This window comes from Neospora caninum, chromosome Ib (assembly GCF_000208865.1).
Source record: "Neospora caninum Liverpool complete genome, chromosome Ib".
Lineage (NCBI taxonomy): Eukaryota > Apicomplexa > Conoidasida > Eucoccidiorida > Sarcocystidae > Neospora > Neospora caninum.
In genome coordinates, this window is record NC_018386.1 from 431,101 (window position 1) to 451,181 (window position 20,081).

At 53.6% G+C, this 20,081-nt stretch overlaps 3 protein-coding genes across 3 annotated transcripts; all 3 read right to left on the bottom strand.

Annotated features, from left to right (window-relative positions):
• Nucleotides 1–215: 215 nt before the first annotated feature.
• Nucleotides 216–4,246, bottom strand: NCLIV_002860 (hypothetical protein; the record flags this gene model as incomplete). The annotated part of the gene is made up of 7 exons (XM_003879784.1): nucleotides 216–307; nucleotides 607–829; nucleotides 1,155–1,256; nucleotides 1,558–1,687; nucleotides 2,352–2,465; nucleotides 2,750–2,880; nucleotides 3,467–4,246. The coding sequence occupies 7 exons, from the start codon at nucleotides 4,244–4,246 to the stop codon at nucleotides 216–218; spliced, it is 1,572 nt and encodes a 523-aa protein (XP_003879833.1).
• Nucleotides 4,247–6,590: 2,344 nt separating this feature from the next.
• NCLIV_002870 (conserved hypothetical protein) lies at nucleotides 6,591–7,490 on the bottom strand (the record flags this gene model as incomplete). Its single annotated transcript, XM_003879785.1, has 2 exons — nucleotides 6,591–6,738; nucleotides 7,315–7,490. 2 exons carry the CDS (start codon nucleotides 7,488–7,490, stop codon nucleotides 6,591–6,593), a joined length of 324 nt encoding a protein of 107 aa, XP_003879834.1.
• A 4,985-nt stretch (nucleotides 7,491–12,475) lies between these two features.
• Nucleotides 12,476–19,504, bottom strand: NCLIV_002880 (conserved hypothetical protein; the record flags this gene model as incomplete). Its single annotated transcript, XM_003879786.1, has 10 exons — nucleotides 12,476–13,211; nucleotides 13,823–13,968; nucleotides 14,331–14,460; nucleotides 14,895–14,998; nucleotides 15,296–15,695; nucleotides 16,136–16,274; nucleotides 16,851–17,007; nucleotides 17,481–17,615; nucleotides 18,122–18,218; nucleotides 18,951–19,504. 10 exons carry the CDS (start codon nucleotides 19,502–19,504, stop codon nucleotides 12,476–12,478), a joined length of 2,598 nt encoding a protein of 865 aa, XP_003879835.1.
• Between the last annotated feature and the right edge of the window lie 577 nt (nucleotides 19,505–20,081).

The following is a 20,081-nucleotide window of genomic DNA, read 5'->3' on the forward strand; positions in this document are numbered from 1 at the left end:
GCAAATCTACAATTGCGAATGGACGCCAAAACCCACTCCGGAAACGCAACTGTTTCTCTCTCACGCCGAGGGAGATTCCCCGTGGAACGCATCTCGCAAGTGCCCCGCACCAACGGCCATCTGAGCCATATATATATATATATATACCCTAAATCCTATATACAAATGTATATACATACATACAGGTGTGCATGCACAGGTGGCCATTCTGTCTCTCATCGCTTCGTCCAGGTCCGCATCTTGCGAGCCTTCATTCTGCCAGGCATCTTGGGCATCCGCTGTCGCGTGTCCTCGTACAGAACCATGTCTGCGGGTGGAAGCAGCACCACATGAAGTCAAGGATGTAAACCCATCCAGACTGTGTTTAAGTAGATAAATGTAAAAGATTGCGGATCAATGGCCCTGCAATGTGTGACTTCGACACGGGTTGCGTTTTTGAGGCGGATCCGCTTGTGGCAGAGAGGCCAGTCATCACAGAGTTAGGACACGAACTGCTCATTTGTGAACAACGTCAAGAGAGAAGAGTGGGCATTGACGACGCGTCCAGCGTTTCCTGTCAGCGAAATTCAAAGTTCGTTTGTGTGCATTTCGCTTGCTGGGACCTACCTTCCTCGAGACGCGAAGCGCATGCAGGACAGGCGTTAACCAGCGCGCGGCCCACAGCGAGGCGGACCGCCCCAGCCTGTCCCGAGGACCCGCCGCCGCGCACGTGAATGAAAAGATCATAAATGCCTGCAGTTCCCGTCAAGTAAAACGGCTGAAGAACATCCATGCGGTTGTAATAAAACGGCCACCGCACATACAGGTCCTCGTCCTTGTTCACTCGCACCTACGAAACAGGGGAGAACCGCCGAAACCAAATGTCGAGACAGTTACGGAAACAAACATGGGCCACTCGCGAGTATGCGTTTGGATATGCTCATGCGGCGAAACGATCGCTGGGAGGCGTATAAAGGATGTGCTGCGTCTACACAGGACACTGCATGTGTTACTTCGCTCATAAATACGTGTATCTTTATACATGCAGTAGTGGGTATGTGTACACAGTAGAAGCATACATATACAACACGTACTTGGTAACCTGTCCGTGAGCACAAGCCCACAGAATCGACGCAACTGCCCTTGAGAACAGTGTGATGCGGCTTTCGAGTTACCTGGCCCGTGCCTCGGCGTATAATGACGTGCGCAGCTGCGCGCTTTCTGGTTCCCGTTCCCTCAGCCTGCCACAGCCACTCCGAGCCGTTGTGTATGAAAACCTAAAAGAACACACAGCAAGGAAGGCCCATCTTCGTTCGCACGGCTCCACCCACTGCCTCTCCAGATTCGTATATCTCTGAAAGACTTCCCGGCATAAGAAGCGAGCGGCAGCCGCATGCAGGGGAACGGCCCCACTGTGCGACAGACGAAGGCCCGACGAAGGCACCGGCCTGTCCGTTTCTCAAAACGGTCCTGCGAGCGTGTGCAGAGAAAGGACCGTTTTCCGTCCCCTCGTTCCACGACTAAGTTTACTTCACCATCGCCGTCTTCCCGTGTGCCTGTTTTCCCGTCACCCGCCACGTTCGCGTCTCTCTCACTTTCATGCGTTCGGGGTTGAAGGCCCGCACAATCGCCCCCGAAATCAGAGCACCCTCGGCGGAGTTCCTTGTCGCTTGCTGATCGCTTCCTTCTCGATCGCCTTCCACGACGCCTGCACGGCAAACCAAGAGGCGAAGAAGGGAGAAAGCGTGGACAAACTGCCTGTGAGTGGCGCCGCGAGGCTGTGGAACTTTCGGAGCATCCTTTTCCCGCGTCGCGATACCGTTGCCGTGGGTGTACGTACGGCCGAGAAAAACAGCAGCCGCAGACGGAGAGACATAAATGCTGACGTTGATCTCTGTTCTTTTTACAAATGCGTGTTGTCGTGCAGATGTGTACAGAGACGCAACAGACGATAAGCCTGACGTGTAGGTCCGTGCAGGTGTGGTGGTACAAAAGGCGGTTCAGATGTAAGCGTATTACCTACACAGACCTACGTGCCAGTAGACAGGAATGCTTACACACGCATATAAACAGTTCTGTACGTAGATAGATATAGAAAGCTACAGACACACAGATATGTAGATACATAGATATGACGAGTAATACGTGAACGACCGGTATTCGAGAACTGGGAGAGATCGCGTTTATCGTTCTAATCGCCGAACATGCCCCCTGCGTTTCCTGTTTGTCGCATCAAGGAACTGTATCTGCAGATCCTGAGGTTTTCCCTTCCCAAGTGGAGACCGCTTTCGACACAAAACGTGCGTGTGCGGCTGTTTTCAAATTCCGAAATCAGGCGTACCTTTGTCGCCAAAGAGGGCGAGGTCTGTCACGAGGCCTTCAGCACTTTCCAGACCCTCCTCGCCGCCAGCGGCCTGCGCCGTGAGTTCAGACTCGTCTTCTTCAGCCGTGTTGAAAAAGTTCTCCAGAAGGATCGGATCTTTGCCCTGGAAACGACGGCGCGCGCCGTGCAGGAGACAAAAGGAGACGCACAAGACAAATGCAGACAAGGAGGTCGCCGGAGAGAAAGACGCGAATGGAGCGAACGACAGTGAGCAAAACAAGCACGGTTTCCTTGGTCGAGTAGGAGGCCCTAGACGCCAAAGTACGCACGAGCTGCGAAGCGAAAGGGGGGACGACTCAGAGAAGAAAACGCACGAGAGAACAACGAAAGCAGGGTGCAAGGAGACACAGCGAGCGAGTACAAGAGAGCATGAACGGTTGAACTCACGGGTGAGAAGGAAGGTGACTGCATAATGATTCGCTGCAGCTCTTCCACGGTATAGACATTTGCCTCTTTAGCGAGGTAAAGAGCCTGTGCAGCACACACGCGCGCAATAAGGGGAGGAGTCGCAAGGATCTCTGGAAGTTCGCAGAGACACTTTCCTTCCACGCGCACTCATTTGTAGAGCAAGACATACAGTGGTGAACAGTTTTGCATGCGTGATTGCTTTCAAAGAGCAATACTAGACCCGCGTCTATCATCGACATCGATTTCGAGAAACTTCCTCTCAGTCTAGTCATAACGGCGGGATGTCTTCCTCTCTCATATATGATGCAAGACTGGCGTGCGTGCATGTCTCCACTTTCCGCCTTTCTTTTTTTTGGCGGTGGAGTCCATGTTCGGTGCTCGGAAGCCGTACATCTGCATGCGCCCCCAGTGTGCCTCCTTTGATTCCGATGCGATGGATCGGTCTGTGGGGTCACATGCAAATCTCTACGCGGCGGCGCTTTCGCTCAAAAGCGGAACTGCAGTCATGCTTTCGAGGCACGGTCCCCCCAGCGCGTTTTCTCTCCAGGGAGTCTAAAGTAAACCCGACGAGGTCACGAGAGAACGCAGCTGTGAAGACACCTGGTCCGCAACACGGCACGGGAGATCGGGCTTTATTCGGACTGGGATTCTGCCCTGCCCAGCCTTTTGCTTGGGCCGACACTGCGCCACCCTTACCTCGTCCACAGACAGAGGGCGACGCTGCGCGCTCGCCTTGGGCGTCGGCGGCCTCGAACCGCTCCAGGGTGCGGAGCTCAGCGACGAGAAGAGCCGCGTCAGACTCAGGGGCGGCGGAGCGCGAGAAGACGCGACGCCGGACGGAGACGAAAAAACAGAACCCGGCAGGCGAGAAGACGAAGCTGAAGAGTGGGAGAGAGCAGGCGAGGCGAAGGATGAAGCATGGAAGTGAGGAAACGAGCGGCAAAGGCCAGTCGAGAGACGAGAGGAGAGGACCGGCAACGAGGACGGATCTTGGATCCTGCTGCAGTCCCTCGTACCGTCTTGCGTGGAAGTTTCCCAGAGTCTGGACTCCCGGAAACGCCCCAAAGACAAAGCGGTACACCGCCGCGGGATGCGAGAGGGGTGGCTGCACGAGGAGCGGGTGCGCGCGGACGAAAACGAAGCGGGAGACGCACGACGAGCCGACCCCCTGGAAGACGACGACGTGGAAGGTGCGCCAGGCAACGCAGAATGCGTGGAGGCCAAGGTTGAGGAGAGCCGAGCAGACACGCCAGAGACCGAAGAAGACCAGGAGAGGAACGAGAGAGAAGACGTGGCGAAGCACGTGGATGAGCGAGAGAGCGGGGTAGCGGTCCACGCCAGCAAAAGAGAAGCGCGAGGAAGCGAACCGAGGGGACACGGCAAAAGGGTAAGCGCTGAGGCACCCTGATGGACAGATGTCAGTTGAGTCCGGCGCTCTCCAGCGCTTGCGGGCGGCCTCTGGAGACGCCTCGCCATCAGCTTCAAGAGGCGGGGATCCGCCCGAGCCCCCATCGCTGCTGCAGCACGACGGGAGGCGCTGAACCTGCGCGTGTTCAAGTGCAGATCGACCGAAAGAAAAGAGGAGGATAGAGGCGAAAAGAAGACCCGTCACAGAGCGGTGAAACGCTGGACCGATACTTGGAAGTGCGAGTTGAAGCGGACGGCGGAGACAGGGGACCCATTGGAAGGAGAACCCGAAGAGACAGAGTCTAGCTTTGGCATACCAGGACGTAGATGTATTCCCTAGGTTCACTTATACACACATACGATTACACATGCATGCGTACAAATTTAAGTATCCGCGTGATGTGTACAGACGAGAACGTTCTGCTGTCGCGAACAGCGTTTGGCACCCCCTTGACAGCGTTTTTTACGTCCATGGACGACAGCAACAACGGAACGGAGGTTTTCGTAGAGGGCGTACCTGCTCAGCTGAGAGTCCCTCAGCGCGAGCGAGGCCAAATTTCAGTTTCTGCGTCGAAAGGAGATTATCATTCCCGGAGGAACTCAGCTTGGGACACAAGACGTGTGAACGGACACCCTCTGCCGACGCTGCATGCGTGCACATGCAAGTGCGCGTTTAGCGTCAGACCGGCTTTTCCTCTGTTGAGGAAAACTTGCCTGAAGCAAAAAACCGTATTTCCGCACACGCAGTGAAGGGAAACGATGCTCAATTTCTTTGCAGCGCACACGGGGGGAAAGCCGGGCCACACAGCAGACTCGAATAAACACAAGGATGTGGCTTTAAAAAGGTCCGGAAATAATAGAGAGAGAATGAGGGTTCCGGCCCCGACAAGACCGGAAACCGTTCACACGTTCTTGAAAAGTTCTCCGATGCAATGCGAACAAACGTCTCTCTATTTTAAGCGAATTGAATGGACTTTAAGGACACTTCCATGTGTCTGTTGAACGTGACAGCAAACAGTTACCACGCGTCCATGTGTATACGCGTGTCTGTTATTTCGTGATCCATTTTCCAGTAGAATTAGGTTCTGTTTCTCGGGTAATTGTTCTTCAAATTTCTACGAGTCGTTTTTGGAGCAAGGGGTAGTTCACTTCTCCGGTACTCTCTCCCCTTCTCTGTATGCTCTTGCCTATATCTTGTGTTTGCTTTCTGTCTTCGCGTCTTCCCCTATATCGATATCTACTTCCGTCCACTGTCCGAATGCGGATAGAGATTCCCGGCTGCAAGATACCCCAGGGAAGTGGCGATTTTCACTTTCGGACGCCTGGACTGCTGAAAATCAGAGAAATTGTGCTGCGCTCTAATGGGAATAGCTGGGATGATAATGTCCCGTTACGGTCGCCGTCGGGGGACCGAAGTTAAAGGAAGAATTGGCCGAACTACAGCCGCAAAAATCAGCCATATGAACTGCTGAGTTTCTGCCACTTGACTACGTGTTTGTTAGTTCGACGTAGTTCGTCGTGGTGTTTTCTAGTGTATCATAGTGGCAAAGTACCATTTCAACTCATGACAATTTATTGAAACGCGTTCAGGTTCTCAGCGGCACGGCTTCTCCGAAATTGGCCTGTCGCACGAAAAAAACGCAGTTGTGTTTTTGAAACACATATGTTTCTACAACGGGTCACCTTTCTGAGCAGAAAATGCATGGCTGACAAACGTTTCTCTCTGAAACGCTATTTTCGACAGACATACGGTAGGAGCTTCACTTAGAATCTAGAGAAACTCCTTGCAGGGTACGGCCTCTAGTAGTTGAGTTATTCTCTCCTATGACCAAGAATGCTTCTTCGAAAGCATTACCCCTCATAAAATACTGGTGTTTCCCGTTGCCATCGTCTTGCCGCTTCTGACCACGAGCTTCCACGAAAGTATCGAAACGTTTGCTTACTGGCAACCACTCCTTCCCCTGATTCACATAATCGTCGGCGAAGTCCTGCGCAGTAGTGCTGTACCAGGGTTTTCAGAAAAAGATACATGCACTCTATTTCTTCTGTCGCTGACTATCGCTCCTGAGGAGGTTCTACTCACTCGGGACAGCGAAGTCTTTTTCGCTTCAGTTGGCGCTGTGTGACATTTGACGCATACGGTTGAAGGCAAATCAAGAGCCTGACAATCGAATGAATGTCCCGGCACATTGCTCTATCCCTTTAACAAACGTGTTTGCTGTACAGATGCGTATCTAAGATACTCAACGAATATTAATACATAGACACATTAGACCAATTAGGGCTGGAGAGAACTGTGAACGACAGCACGTTGGAGCACCGTCTCCAGTTCCCTTGATGCCCTGAATTCCGGCCGCTTTAGTCTTGCCTGTTCACCCTCAACATGCGTGTGCGGGTAGTGTTTCGCTTTCACTTACTTCCCGGCACAGCAGCACATACCCCTACAGAGACAACGCATACAGCAGCACAGCAAACAGAGAATTGCTGCGCCCGCGGCAATGGTAATCAACGCAATTTGCCATGGTTCGAGTCCCATATCCGCCAGTTGCTGCGTGACAGAGCTGCAGAACGAGCACACACACAGACGACAGAGGGCGCATATTTTGTTCCGTTCATGCTTAAATCTGAGCGACATTACGGCACAGATGACTGTTCCCTCCTAAAGTATTCGCGGATTAGCAAAGTCCTCTGCCTTCTCCGCGCCTCCTCTCCCCCTTTATATACGAGTGGTCGATAACCAAGGCAACAAAACACGGAATCACTTGTTCAACGCCAGATTGACAAGAGTTGTATCTAGGGTGACCCTCTTTTTTTCTGTTCAGTGGTTTCAAGGAATAAAAACTGGTTTACTCTGTGTTGCATTCCTCATGCAAATCATTGCGAAGCCGGTGCTTCGATTGAGAGATGCAAATCCCGCTACAGTTACACAGATTCCCTGTGGTTAGCTCGTCATTTCGAATGCGTCTCACGGCCCGATCCTCGCTCCGACGGCACGAAATATCAGGCCACATGCTGATCAGGTTACTTCATTGCTGTTGCTCTCAATGTTGTGGCTCATTGTGAAGCCTTATGCACAGCTAAAGATATTTCATGCAACACCTGTCCACACCGGCAGTAGGGAATGAGCCTTTGCCTACTCCAGGGCATCCATAGCGTCGCCAGCTGCTTGATGAAGTGTGTCCGTGAAAGTGCCATCGACACTCGGTTTGTCCCCGGGGTCTGTGGCTGTGGTGGTGACCGTGTCCACGTAGATGTATTGATTGGGCAACGTTCCACCCCCGGGAACGGTCCCAACATCTTGCAGGAGTCGCATGTTGAAAGAGCTTTCCGTCTTGCCAGCTTGATGGCTCTGAACCGGTTTCCCTCCGTATGAAAAAAAAGGTTCCCCTTCATCGGATCGTTTCATCACGTGCGTATTTTCAGAAGCCGTCGCCGGCAGAAACAGGAAGGAGCAAAGGACGAGCGCAGTGCCGGAAACGACAACAAGAAGGGAGAAAAAAAACGGAACGTGGAAGTTTTGCTGGCTCATTTTTTCAAGCGGATACACTTCCGCATGCTCATACACTGACGGTCTTGCCGCGGTGAAATATTGCACTGTGAAATAGCGCCCCCCGAAAATTTCTACGGTTGCATAGGCCACTGTCCGTTTTCTTCAAACACAACCAGGCAAAAACCCGGTGAGGAAGACACAAAAAAAACGTAACGCGTAGGAAAGGAAAAAATGAACAATTCCAGGATGTCACACCACCATTATCGAACGGAGGGGCATCTTTGGTTTGGGGTCACTCCCGGCAGTATGCCGGAGACTCAACCTCTCGATTGCGCGCTCTTGCTAGAAAACATAGTCAGACGCGCTCATGCGTTGCAACATGTTTCATTCCAAGTACAAAAGGTGTTTAAAATTCTCTGCGAAAGTCACTTTGCTGACAGCTGGAGAACTATTCTCCGGTGGTCTCCCGTGAAGGCACTCAAAAATGCCACACATGCTTTGGCCATACGCAAACATTGAGTCAGAATGCTGGAGGCCTTTTGTTGGGAAATGTGAATTGCCTTTTTATCCATAGTGGGCTTCCGCACGTGGCTGAAAAGCCCTCGACGATGCTTTTTGTGATGAGGGCATCATAGTCCTGTCGTGGTGCCGTACATGACACGAGTGGCAATAGGGCCACATGCCCGGCTAGCTTATGTCAGTGGGTCGATCCTGGGTTCGAACATTTATTGCTGTTACACCACAATAATGAGTGGCTCTGCTGTTTGCAATAAGAGTAGCCACGTACAGAAACTGTTCTTTTACACTGGAAAAGCTGACTCTTCAAGAGCATTTCAGGTGAACCAGAGAACCCCACAGAAAGTAAAAACCTTCCCGGTGCATTCCGAGGAGGCCTACTGTCACATGATGCGTCTCCCTTCAGACGCAGGAACTCTCTGAAAAAGGGAACAAGGGTAGGTTGGCTCGCACTCGTGTCAGGGTGTATCTAAAGCGTTACTTGAATGTATTCCCGGATTTTTCCCTCGTGCTCTGGTATTTCATTGGTCACGCACATACTGCAGCATTACAAATCTCGGGTTACCTTTGACATGTTCCAATTCGTCTAACTGCACCGCAGATGTTTGTGACAATAATTTCCAAAGTTTTGAATCAGATGCAGAGAGAGGATACCTGCTGGCTAAACCAGTCTGAGGCAGCAAGGGCCTCGTGCTGCTCTTGCAGCACTGAATGCTGGAATGCAGCTGTTTCGCTTGCTGCGGGAAAATGTTTCAGAGTGGATACCCCGGCGCCTTTGCACTCACTTACATTCCTTGATACTTTCCATGTCCTCCTCCTGTGCTCCGTGAACTTCGACCCGAGGAGCTCTCGTCAGATTGTGACTACGGAAAACATTCACAGTCCCAAGGCGCGGACTGGGAAAGTACTTCAGTGAAGTCTGTATGCGGTTAGGCGGAACTCGATGCAACACCTCACACTCGTGTTTCTTCTTGTACAGGAGGCAGTGGAACTGGTCCATTGCCCACGGGAGCAGCCGGCTGCTGTGCAGCAGTATGCCATGTCGTAGACCGGTTATGATGAGACAGACCAAGGGCCGCTGGCACCCAACAAGCCGTACCAACTACCAGTAACAGGGGTCTCATAGTTTGCTTATCAAAAAACACTTGGAGCAGGAACAACAGCTACGTGACAGAGTTACAGGAGTTCCCGTTTCAGCGTGTCGGAGCAGAAGCTGTCAAAGAGCTTGAACCACTCCGGCTCCAGCTGTATGTACAGCCGGTGCCGAAACGACGCGGCAGTCTGACGTCGCAGGGGTAACTTGTCCGGTGCTTTATGGGATGCACAGAAAAATGGTGTACTCACGCACAACTTTCTCCGCGGTTGTTTTTTTTGTACTACTTCTCTTGGTGACAGTACTGAAGAACATCAGGATCAGAAGCCGTACGCGGTAAAATCTAACAGCCGAGCCGCCAGCCAGCAGTGTCTCAGTGTCTCGACTGCTGCATGCAGTCCCAAAGGCGCAACTCGACGGGCATGCACAAAAAAGAAGTGAGGCGGCTTTTCTCCACTGCAGATGCGTGAAGTGAATTACATCCTCCCCAGCGGCCCTCCTATGAAAAAATCGGTGAGATCTACTGTTGTTGTAGGGCACCACACCTATTTCAAGTTACGCTTCTTGCTACTCCGTGTACCTGTGTTCATTTCGTCTACTGCCGGATGTGTCACTGCGACGACCTTCTCGGCGTGGCGAACGTAGGATTGCCGCGACAGTCTCTCGAAGGAACTGTCCCTCTGAAAGGAGCTCCTCAACGGCTACGTTCCCTCGAACCACCTCATGCGTTTTATGCACCCATTATGAAGTGACTGAAATTGTTACAGGGGTAGTTTCCAGTGAATAACCTCTTTCGCACCCAGCACGCTACACCAAGATGTGCACGGGAAATTTTCACCGATGACGCCGCCTACGCAGGACTAATTGAGCGGACCTTCTGGTTGAGGTGAAGAAGGCGCGTATCTGGGGTGCGTATGTAACTTCATTCAGGCAGGCCTCTTCAATTTCCGAAAGGGTTCGCGGGAGGAGTCTGGTCGCCAGAATGACTATTTTCTGTAAAGTTCCCATCTGGGCGGGGGGAGAATTGGCGTCATTCTGCCCTTTCCCCCGAGGCTTCGCGACACGGGCAAATGTTCAGCTTTTCGGCCTTCTAGCGCGAACCGATGTACTCCCTGTTACACCTCGTAATTTACCTGGTCGGCGACCGTGGACCAGACTAAGTTTTCGTCATCGTGGGGTGACCTTCGTGTCACAGCCCACATGTGCCAGTGGGTCCCGTGCTCTTGGTGGAGATCGGCGGCTGATTCATGGGTGGCGTCAGCGCCGTGCTCCGCCTGCCTTGCCTGACCCCATATCGAATGATGAAGGAGCAGTAACTCTTCCATCAGCACATCTTCGTCATTTGAATGTAAGGTGCCTAAAGCATGCGGCATCAGCAGATTTGTCACGTGCACATTGTCGTACAAGCTGCCACTACAGGGGCGAAGAGAGAGGATTGCATCTTCGACTGGAAAACTTTCATCCGACGCTGGAACAGACCGCCATGTTGAACAGTTTCCCTTCTGTTTTTCCCGGACTCCCGAATCGACATCTCGTCGCTGGGATATTTGTCCGCAGTATTAGCACGTGCAGGCGGCGATATTTCAAGATGCGTAAATTTCATAAGAAAAAGTACAAGAAGAAGTTGATGAGGCTCAAGAAAATCCCTTTTGTCGAAATGCACAAGGAGAAAAGGACGTGGAAGACCTACAAGGAGACACGTTTATACCGAAAACAACTACGGCGAGGCCTTCCCAAGAAAGGGGCTCGAAAGCTCACACTTCATCGAGAAAGATAAATACCAGTTATTCCTCTGTACACCTCTGCGATTCCCAGTCGCACTGGTCTGCTTGCATCCGCTTCAACATCTGATTCTCTGTCGGCAAACCTTCTTCTTGTGAACCAAAGCTCTGTAAAACAAGATTTCTAGTCGGCGACGTTTCGTCGGAGAGAGCGTGCACCCTGTGCTGAGCCCAGAAACCTCACGCGTGCAGAGCAACCAGGACTCGAACTGTCTATGCTCCGGCACTGACTACTTTAGCGGCATCCTGCTCAGGTCGTGTCCGCAACGTTACGACAGACAGCCAGCACGCCTATTTTAGACTCCGGAAGAAAGCAGCCTGGAAACAGCGGTATTGAGAACAAGTCAACGCCCGCAAGAGTACTGCCTCCCTGAAGGGATCTGCAGTTCCACAAAGACACTATCACCTGCCTAAGGGCCTTAATTGCCTTTGCAACGGTTTCCCGCGACTTCAGCGAAAATGTTCCTAGAGAACCTAGATTTACAGGTCCCCGCACGTTCGTGACGCCGTGCGGTGGTGATGGGTTTTTTGGCAAGAACTCGCTGAGAGACGCCATCGGTTTTTCTTACACGACTGTCACCATCGGACTCCTAAGAAACGTTATGACACAACAGCGAGCGGCTTCACAGCCTTTACGAGGATTCCGCCATGGCAGAATTCCGGCTCTGGCCAGAGTGATTTGCCCCCTCACATTTTTCGGTCTTGCATCCTGCGGTCGTGCACTGCCTCGCCGGACAGAGAGAGTTACCGCCGGGGGGAAATTCTTGACGAGGCTACGCCTTCCCTTGTAGAGAATCGTGCGCCAGGATCCGCACGGGGACTCAGTTCACACACGCATTAAACCAGGAGATACCTCAGGTGGTCTTCTAGCAGTTATGTCCCCAGTGAAGTCTCTCGACTCATCTCTCAAGCTTACACCTATTTCCGCGTGCCTGTGTCCACTGCCTACTTTGCCCGCGGAGCAAAGTAGGCCGGCACGCCGTCCGCAACTCAAACCGGGAACTCGGAAAAATGGCTTTTCGTGTACGGCTCTACGCCTTTGTCGTCGCCGCACCCTCAGAGAAGTCTTTTTCAGCACAGTTTCCAAACACGTGTCTTGACAAAAATCCTTTGAACCGGCACACCAGTGTTTGGGAAATCGCCGGCATCCTCTTGAACTGGACACAGCCGCAAAATCTCAGCTGCGAGAGTGCATTTGCAGGGAAATACACACGCCCCACGAACTGCGAAGATTTGCCCGTGACGTAGGCGCATGATCAAGCCCCGGCCACCTGTGCACATGACTACATCTATACGCGCAGGCATGTATCTACGTCCTGAGGAAAACAGAGGTGCGACGTCGGTACAGTGGAGTCCTTCGCGACTGCATTGCTACCCACACACAGGACTTGCGAGTGTGTGCGTGGAGAGTTTGGTGCTCACACAAAGATATTTGCAAAGTGCATGCATCCGAATCGACTGGCATCTTCCATGGCTTTCGAGAGCGTCGTCCTCGGGTCGTCGAGAGCGACGTAGAACTCTCTGTCCATCGACGCACTGCCAATAAGCCATCCAGACTGCGCGTCTTTGACAGCCATCAGTTTCACGGGCACTGGCTTCGGACTGACCCGTGTCTTTACACTTTTCTTCCTCGTCTGTCGGACAGCTTCATCTCCGCTGTCCTGGTCGCCCTCGGCGCGCGTTCCCGTCCCTTCTCCGGGCCTTTCCGACCCTCCAGAACGCCCTTCCGCGTCGAAGGATCCCAGACCTTCCTCGGCGTGTGAGAGCTTATCGCCCTGACACCGCTCGTCGCCGGAACCCGCGACTGAGTAGGTTTGACCGTCGCTCGGGCGCCTTTGCGTCCGCGCGTCTGCCACGTCCCGCACGAACCCGTCGTTGTCCGCAGGAGACAAACTCTCCCTTGAACAACTCGTTGCCTCCGACTCGTACAGTTTGTGGTTTTCGCCACCCGGTCGGTCGCCCTCGAGTCTCTGCGGCCCGCGTTTTCCGGCGTCATCCGAGGTGGAGCCGAACATGTCGAACGGTGAGTCTTCCTCTCCGTTCCGGTGGAGGTGACGGTGAAACTGCCCCATGCGGCGAACCTCCTGCTTTGAGAGAGTGCACCCGGGAAACGACGGGGGAGACGGTGCGTTGACAGGACACTTCCTGTTCGATCTGTGTGCATTCGGAGAGGGAAAGGGAAAGCCACGCGCACGGGATAGACAACGAACGGGGAGTCACGCATCTGCACACAATCCCCAACACTGCCACCGAAAAGCAGTATGCACGGACTACCAACCCTCTGAAAACCCGAATGCTAAAGAAACGGAACGGTGCGACATCCGCAAGGTATCCCTCCTCGACGCACGGATCAGCTATAGAGGCTGGAGACACAAGGCGTCTCGACGCGCAAAAGCTGGGCGAAACATTCGCGACGCATATCGACCCTGAAGATATCTAAGTTCTCGGCCAGCGTCGACATTTTGGGGTGTCGTGCACTCGTGTCGGGTCCCCACAAAAACGGAACGGTGAGCGGTCCAGCGCACATACACAGTGAGGCAGCTGCGAATGCCCACGAAAGCATCATGTCAGGAGAGATGACATGTGCGACAAAACAGCACGCATGCACGGAAAGAGTTGCATGTGGACTCGTCCGAGTGTATGTCTGGGCGATGTCACACACCGCCCTCGAAAACAGGATCACGTTGGTCTCGGCTTCTGGCGCATATCGCGTCCAGATTTATAGAGCGAGTTTACAATCGCGTTCCTGTGGAAGGCACTCTTACATGCGAACGGCGCGATTGACGTGGTTGAAGTAAATAAAACGGTATGCATCTTCTTGTTTCATGATGCTGTCAAACGCGGCGCTGAACGCCTGCTGAAGGTCCCCGAGGCCCGCTTCGAGCGCAAATGCACGCACGTGCTGCAAAAACTGCACAGGGGACACGGACGGAAACCCGCAACAGAAATGGGTACGGAAAGCGTATTCCACGTCGGCTACGTTTTCTCGGCGTCACATATGAATTCCTGTGGCCGCTCGTACTACCAGCGAGAGAACCGCCTCAGATGCTAGCGTGGGCGATACGGAACAGACGGCCTCCACACGTCCCCAGTGCCGGCGGCGGCAATGGACCCTACCACAAGACGTGCGGCCTCGAGAGACCGAAGACACCAACACATACGCAGGGGAACCCACCGACGGGCACCACGCCACACGGAAGGACAGAATTTACAAGGGAGACAAAAGAGAAACAGACAAAGAGGCGGAGGAGACAAGATGTAGCATGCGCTCACCGAAGCATCGTTGACCAGATGAGCAGCATCACTGAGGACGAGTACGAGTTGCAGTTGTTTCTGGTTGATCACGACCAGGCTGCCAGTGCTGTCGTCGGGCAAGTGAATGACGGGAAGGAAGACGGACTCTCTGGAACCACAGAAAAGAGGGAAAGACGCGAGACGCTGTAGCGACAACCTGGCTTCTAAACCCGGGGTGAAGGAGCGAGAAAACCCCTCGATCAACAGGCGTGTTCATGGAGGCGTGCCCGTAAGGACATCCTAGGCCGGCTGCCGCCAACCGCACTTCAGACAAACGGACGAAGCAGAGAAGGAGCGGCGCGTCTCGCCGAACCGCCCCCCACAACACGAGAGCAGGAATCTGGTGGCGACTGCGTTAGCCGAGATCGTTTTCTGCACGAAATCTTTCACCTGCTCAGAAAAGCTGCAGCCTATTCAGATTCGCGCCGGCGTGGCCACGCATGCACTGCTTTGTTTCGAGATCTCCCGCTGCATCTCGCGTTGTGCGGCGCGCCTCCCCACGCCTTTGCAGGAAAACTCAAACGCTTCTCGCAAAGCACTTACCCCGTAGGCCCGAAGAGGAAGGCATCCCCTGGAGTGTCCTCGAACGAATCTGCGGTTCCCACCTCGCGAATGGCGCGGCCGAAGGACGAGCAGCCCCCTCCCGGCTGTATGCACAGGGAACGCAGACACACAGAGAATGCGAGAGACGCGCAAGAACGAAACACAAAAAAAACGCGCAACGATCACCCGAAGCGCGGACGTCTGACACGTCAACCAAAACGGAAGCAGGGCGAGAAAACGGACAAAAAATGCAAAACGGAAAACAGAGCGCGCACACAGGCGAAAACGGCTCTCCGCTTCTGCGGAAGAACCGCAGATCCTGGAACCGTCACCGCTGTCGAGGCAACCCCCCGACCCCGCGGATCCTTTCCTGCTCATATTGCCGGCGCTTTTTCGCTTACCCTGGCGGCGGCAGTGTTGACTCTCGCGTACGGCGCTTTCCGCAGTTTGTCGGGGTTGACAGACGCGCAGCCGTGAACGTGAACCAAGTAGCTGTAGAGCACCCTCATCACATCGTAGCCGTCTCTGAACGCGTCCCTTCGCCACAGCGTCTCTTGCTTCGCGCGCGCCTGAGTCTCGCCGGTCGGTCCCGGCCGCACAGCGCCGGCATCCGTGACGCCCGAGAATGACGTCCTCGCACGGGGGTCCGACGACGCGTCGGCCGAGAGGAAAGACCCGGAGTCTTCCGAAGTCGTCTGACGTCGGCAGGCAGGCGTATCCGCGTTTTTCACAGACACGTCCGCGTCGAGGAACGACAGCGAGGGATCCGAAGGCGAGTAGTCGAAAGGCCCCGACGACAAACTGGAAAAAGAAAAGAACGAACACCTCCGCGAGACACACACAACTCTCCTACACCCGCACCAGTACCTCCGAAGAAAAACTTGTCTCTCCTGAATGCACGTGGGAACACACGTTCACCGTATCTGCCGTTCCCCAGACACTTACACACCTATATATACATATATATATATACATATATACATACATATATACATATATATATATATATATATCGGGATATGTACGTACACATACGCATACTAAAAGTATGCATATATGCTTGCGCTTTAGAGGTATTTGGATCGACGGCTAGATGTGCGTTTCGATGCAGATATGCTCGTACGCATGGGAATAGGTCCCGGTATTTCTATACCTTAATAGATATGTATGTTTACCGCACGTTGATAACCGCACAGGCTACCTGCAGCCATCAAGAAGCGCCGAAGGGGCGAACGTCTCACTTGCAGAAGAGAAGGCAGCCATTCAGTAGCAAGGCGGCGTGAAGAATGCAAGGAAATTTGTTTTGCAAAACGGAGACAAAGGAAGGAAGATGGAGGTACGGGAGACGATCCAGTGGGCCAAAGTGGAAGCCGTCGACCACTGCAGAACCCACGAGGACACAGGGGAGGGGAAATCCGAAACACACGAAAATCGACCTTCCCCTCTGTTTGCAGAGACCGCGACTTTCCACCTGTCCCTCGCCCACGACTCTCCACCTGTCCCTCGGCCACGACTCTCGTCACGTCCCGCGCTGTCTCTGGCCTCTGCTTCCGACTCCCGTTCGTCAAAGCCTTTTGCGTTTTGCTTGTGGCCTTTACTTTCCTCTCGCATCGATCTGAGTTTTGTGTTACCCTTGACGTCTCTAAGACTTCTAGCTCCCCTGGTTTGTCCTGAGTCTTCAAAGACAGCTTCAAAGTGGCGACCGTGTCATCGGCGTGAGCTTTTCGCGCCCTCCTCCCTTCTGCCACTTTTCTCGGCATCACCGCCATCTCGGCAGATGATCTGGGATTGGCTCTTTTTCCCGGATGCTTTCCCGTCTTTGCCTTTTTCTCAGCTCTTGCCGGCAAGCAAAGCTGCTGGCCGCTGAGGTGTACCGACCGAGCGATGCTCGCCTGGCGTCCGCTGTCTCTACACCTGCGTCGTACTCTCGGAACTCCGTGTTTTGTTTCTCCTTACTGTGAAAGAGAGACAGACTCTGTGGATCGACTGTGTCGAGAAACGCCGGACAGTAGTCCTCCAGAAGATCACTCAGATGCTGCCGGTCTCGGCGTTCGACAAACAGCGCAAAGCGGCCGTGGAGCAGCCGGAAGTACTGGTAAAACTTGTCAAGAACCTGCGACACGGCGCACGCAGACGAGACGAAAACGCTCCTTGCAGGCAACGGGAAAAAGGAAGACCCCGCGCCCTCTACGCAGAAAAAGAAAAAAGGAAACACAGAGACGCCAGAAAAGAATTCGGGAGAGAACCGGGACGCACGCATTCCGCCTGAGCGGCCAGTGCATGCAGAGTGGAGCGGCGCAATCAGGTGTACCAGCCAGACTCTACAGACTCGAACAGATGCGTTTTACGGGCCGATAAAGCCACGTTCGCAGTTCGCAAAAGGAGGGCGAAGGCGGAAAAACCACGGCGTGAAAACAGAAGATCAGAAAAGTGACGCACAACGCTCTGCCTCGTTGAACATCCGTCAGCCTTCTGGTCTTCTGGTACGGGGGGCCAAAGAAACCTCGGACCGGAAAGCGAGAAGAAACATACACGAGACGCGGAACCCGAACACATGGAGACAAGACATTTTTCGTCCACACTCACGCCCATGAGAATCATCTCCTGATTGTCTTCGTCGAGGTCTCCGAAGCCGATGAGTCTCTCGACTGCCTTCGGATCGGCGCCTCCCTTCCGCTCGCTCGTGAACGTGAAGCCACCGAGCTCGCGTGCATTGAAGACCTGAAGAAGAGTCCGAATGAGAAAAACACCTGGTCAGATCCAACTTGTGGAGACGCGGAAAGATCCACACTGCAAGGGTACATGAGAACCAGTTGCAGATATGCTAGCGAAAGAGACAGAGAGACGCCACACAGGAGAAATCGAAGCACGCGGTTGTTTGTTCGGCGCGCTCCTGTTCGCCCCTCCTCTGCTCTTCGCTAGCTCTACATCGAAACCAGCAGCTACGCGCATGCATCACTGAACACACGTGGCGCTTAGCTTGCCAGATACTCGCACTAGGCAACCACTCAGGGCATCAAAAAAGGGTAAACGGTAGCGACACGAACAAAACCATCTGAACTGGTTTTCCCGCGAAATGGTACGCGAATCGACCGCAACGTCGTCTGTAATGCCACGATAAAGCGAACGCGTCCACAATGCATCTCTCTCAAAGAGGGATGCCCGAGTACGGGGACAGCTGTTGTTTAAAACAGCAAAAATTCTCTGCGGAGATCCGTTTTGCGTACAAGCGTAAGCCAGTAGTTCTGCTCGACTTCCTTCGTGATAAGCACATGCTCGTCGGTGTAAATCGACCGAAGCGGGCCGGAATCGCCACTGAACTGCCTGAGACACAACGACATACCAGCACTCGAAACGCAGTCACGCGCAGGCGCAGTGCTCCTCTCACGGAGACTCTTCTTCCACATGGACAACGGAAACGGGAAATCATTATCTCCACTATCACCCATGTAGGATACACACATACATGTAAGTATCTACGTATATATGTGTGTAGATATGGATATGCCTGCATCTACAGATGCATAGGTATGCATATAAATATGTATATACGTCTATATACATATACTATACGTTTCTCTCTCTATATGTATGTATATATATATATATATATATATATATATGTATACGCATGTATATATGTATATATATATTTATGTATATATACACTTATGTATGCATTTGTGTGTATGGGGGAGAGAGCCCTGGAGGACATGGTAGGCGAGAGAGAGGTGCGTATCGAGAGAGACGGGGAATGAGATCAAGGCACGGCACGCTGACGAGATGGTCACCCAAGCAGTCCGAAGTACCCACTCGAGTGCAGGAGCCGCGGGGCTGGGAAAAACCATTATCGGATGCCACACTTTGCGTGGGTTATGAAAACGGGGGACTCGAGCTGCGAGGCCGAGGCGGTTGCGTAGCCAGTTCAGAAGCGCATGCTTAGAAAGGCTTGGCGCGAGAGTCACTAGTGTACACCGCCCATCGACCCGGAGACTGCGACACGCCTAAATACGAAGACATGCGGAGTTGTCAACGGCAAAACTCAGCGGCTCTCACTGGGTGAAGATCGCCAGCCCCTCAATGAGTCCGACGTGGCTTCGTTTTTCTTCTGCGGGGCGCGTCGCCGGAAAGTAAAAGACGATTTTTGCTTCCTGAGTCCGTTCCTCGGCACCTAAGTCCTCCTCTGTCTCTTCCTCGTGGCTGCTCTGCCGTTCTTCGTCTCCGCGCGCGTCCTCGAATTCGTCTTCGAAGTCTTCTTCGTCACCCTCTTCGAGAGGCTCGCCTTTGCGGCTGAAGCTGCCAGGATCCTCCCCGAGAGCCGGCGCCGCGGAGGCGCGGCCGCTCGCCTGTTTGTCTTCTGCGCGGGTTTTTCGGGCGGGCTGAAGCGTCGGGTTGAAGAGGAAAATCGCCTCCACGCCGTTGTGGGGGACAGGCGGACCGTTGCACTCCTTGCGGGCTTGAAGCGCCCCGGCCAGCGGCGACGCAAGGCCGAGCAAATCCGCGGCGGAGCCGGAGCCGAGGCTCGGCGGCCCCGCGTCTCGCCCGCCCTCTGAAGCAGACGAACGCGAGAGCGGCGACGCAGCCCTCACGTTCGAGAGCGCAGAGAACATTTTCGAGTCTGAGGTTTGCCGAAGGCTGTGGGAAACGGGAGAGCGGAGAGGAAGGCGACTGAAAGCCTACGAGACGCAGAAACCGCGCATACGGGGGAGCGCATCGATCTGCAAGACGAATCGAAGCTTCCGGAACGGGAAAACAGAACGACGCAGTCCCGGTGTGCGGGCGGCTGAAGCGGAGAGGCCAGCAATTTGACGGCGCTGAAGAGAGTGAGGGGAAACAGGGAGCGCAGAAACCTTTTCATGCAGAACGTGCGGGGCAGAAAGGCGGGACAAAACGGAGAATCGCGTGTGGTCAGTCCAGCAGAGGAAAACGACCGACGAAGGCGACGCAACGTAGGGACTGGAAATGGAGGGGCTATACAGAGATGAAAATCGAGGAGAGTATTTCCCTTGTGTGTACTCGCGAATTCGACAGCTCGGATTGCGTCGATGCCTGGAGCCACTAGTTGTCGAGGTTCTCGCCGCGCGATCAGCCGCTTTCATAAGCCACGCAAAGCGTGGCATCCGATAATGGTTTTTCCAGCCGCGCGGCTCTAAGACAAAAAGGCCACCAAGTTCCCCAAGTGCGGCT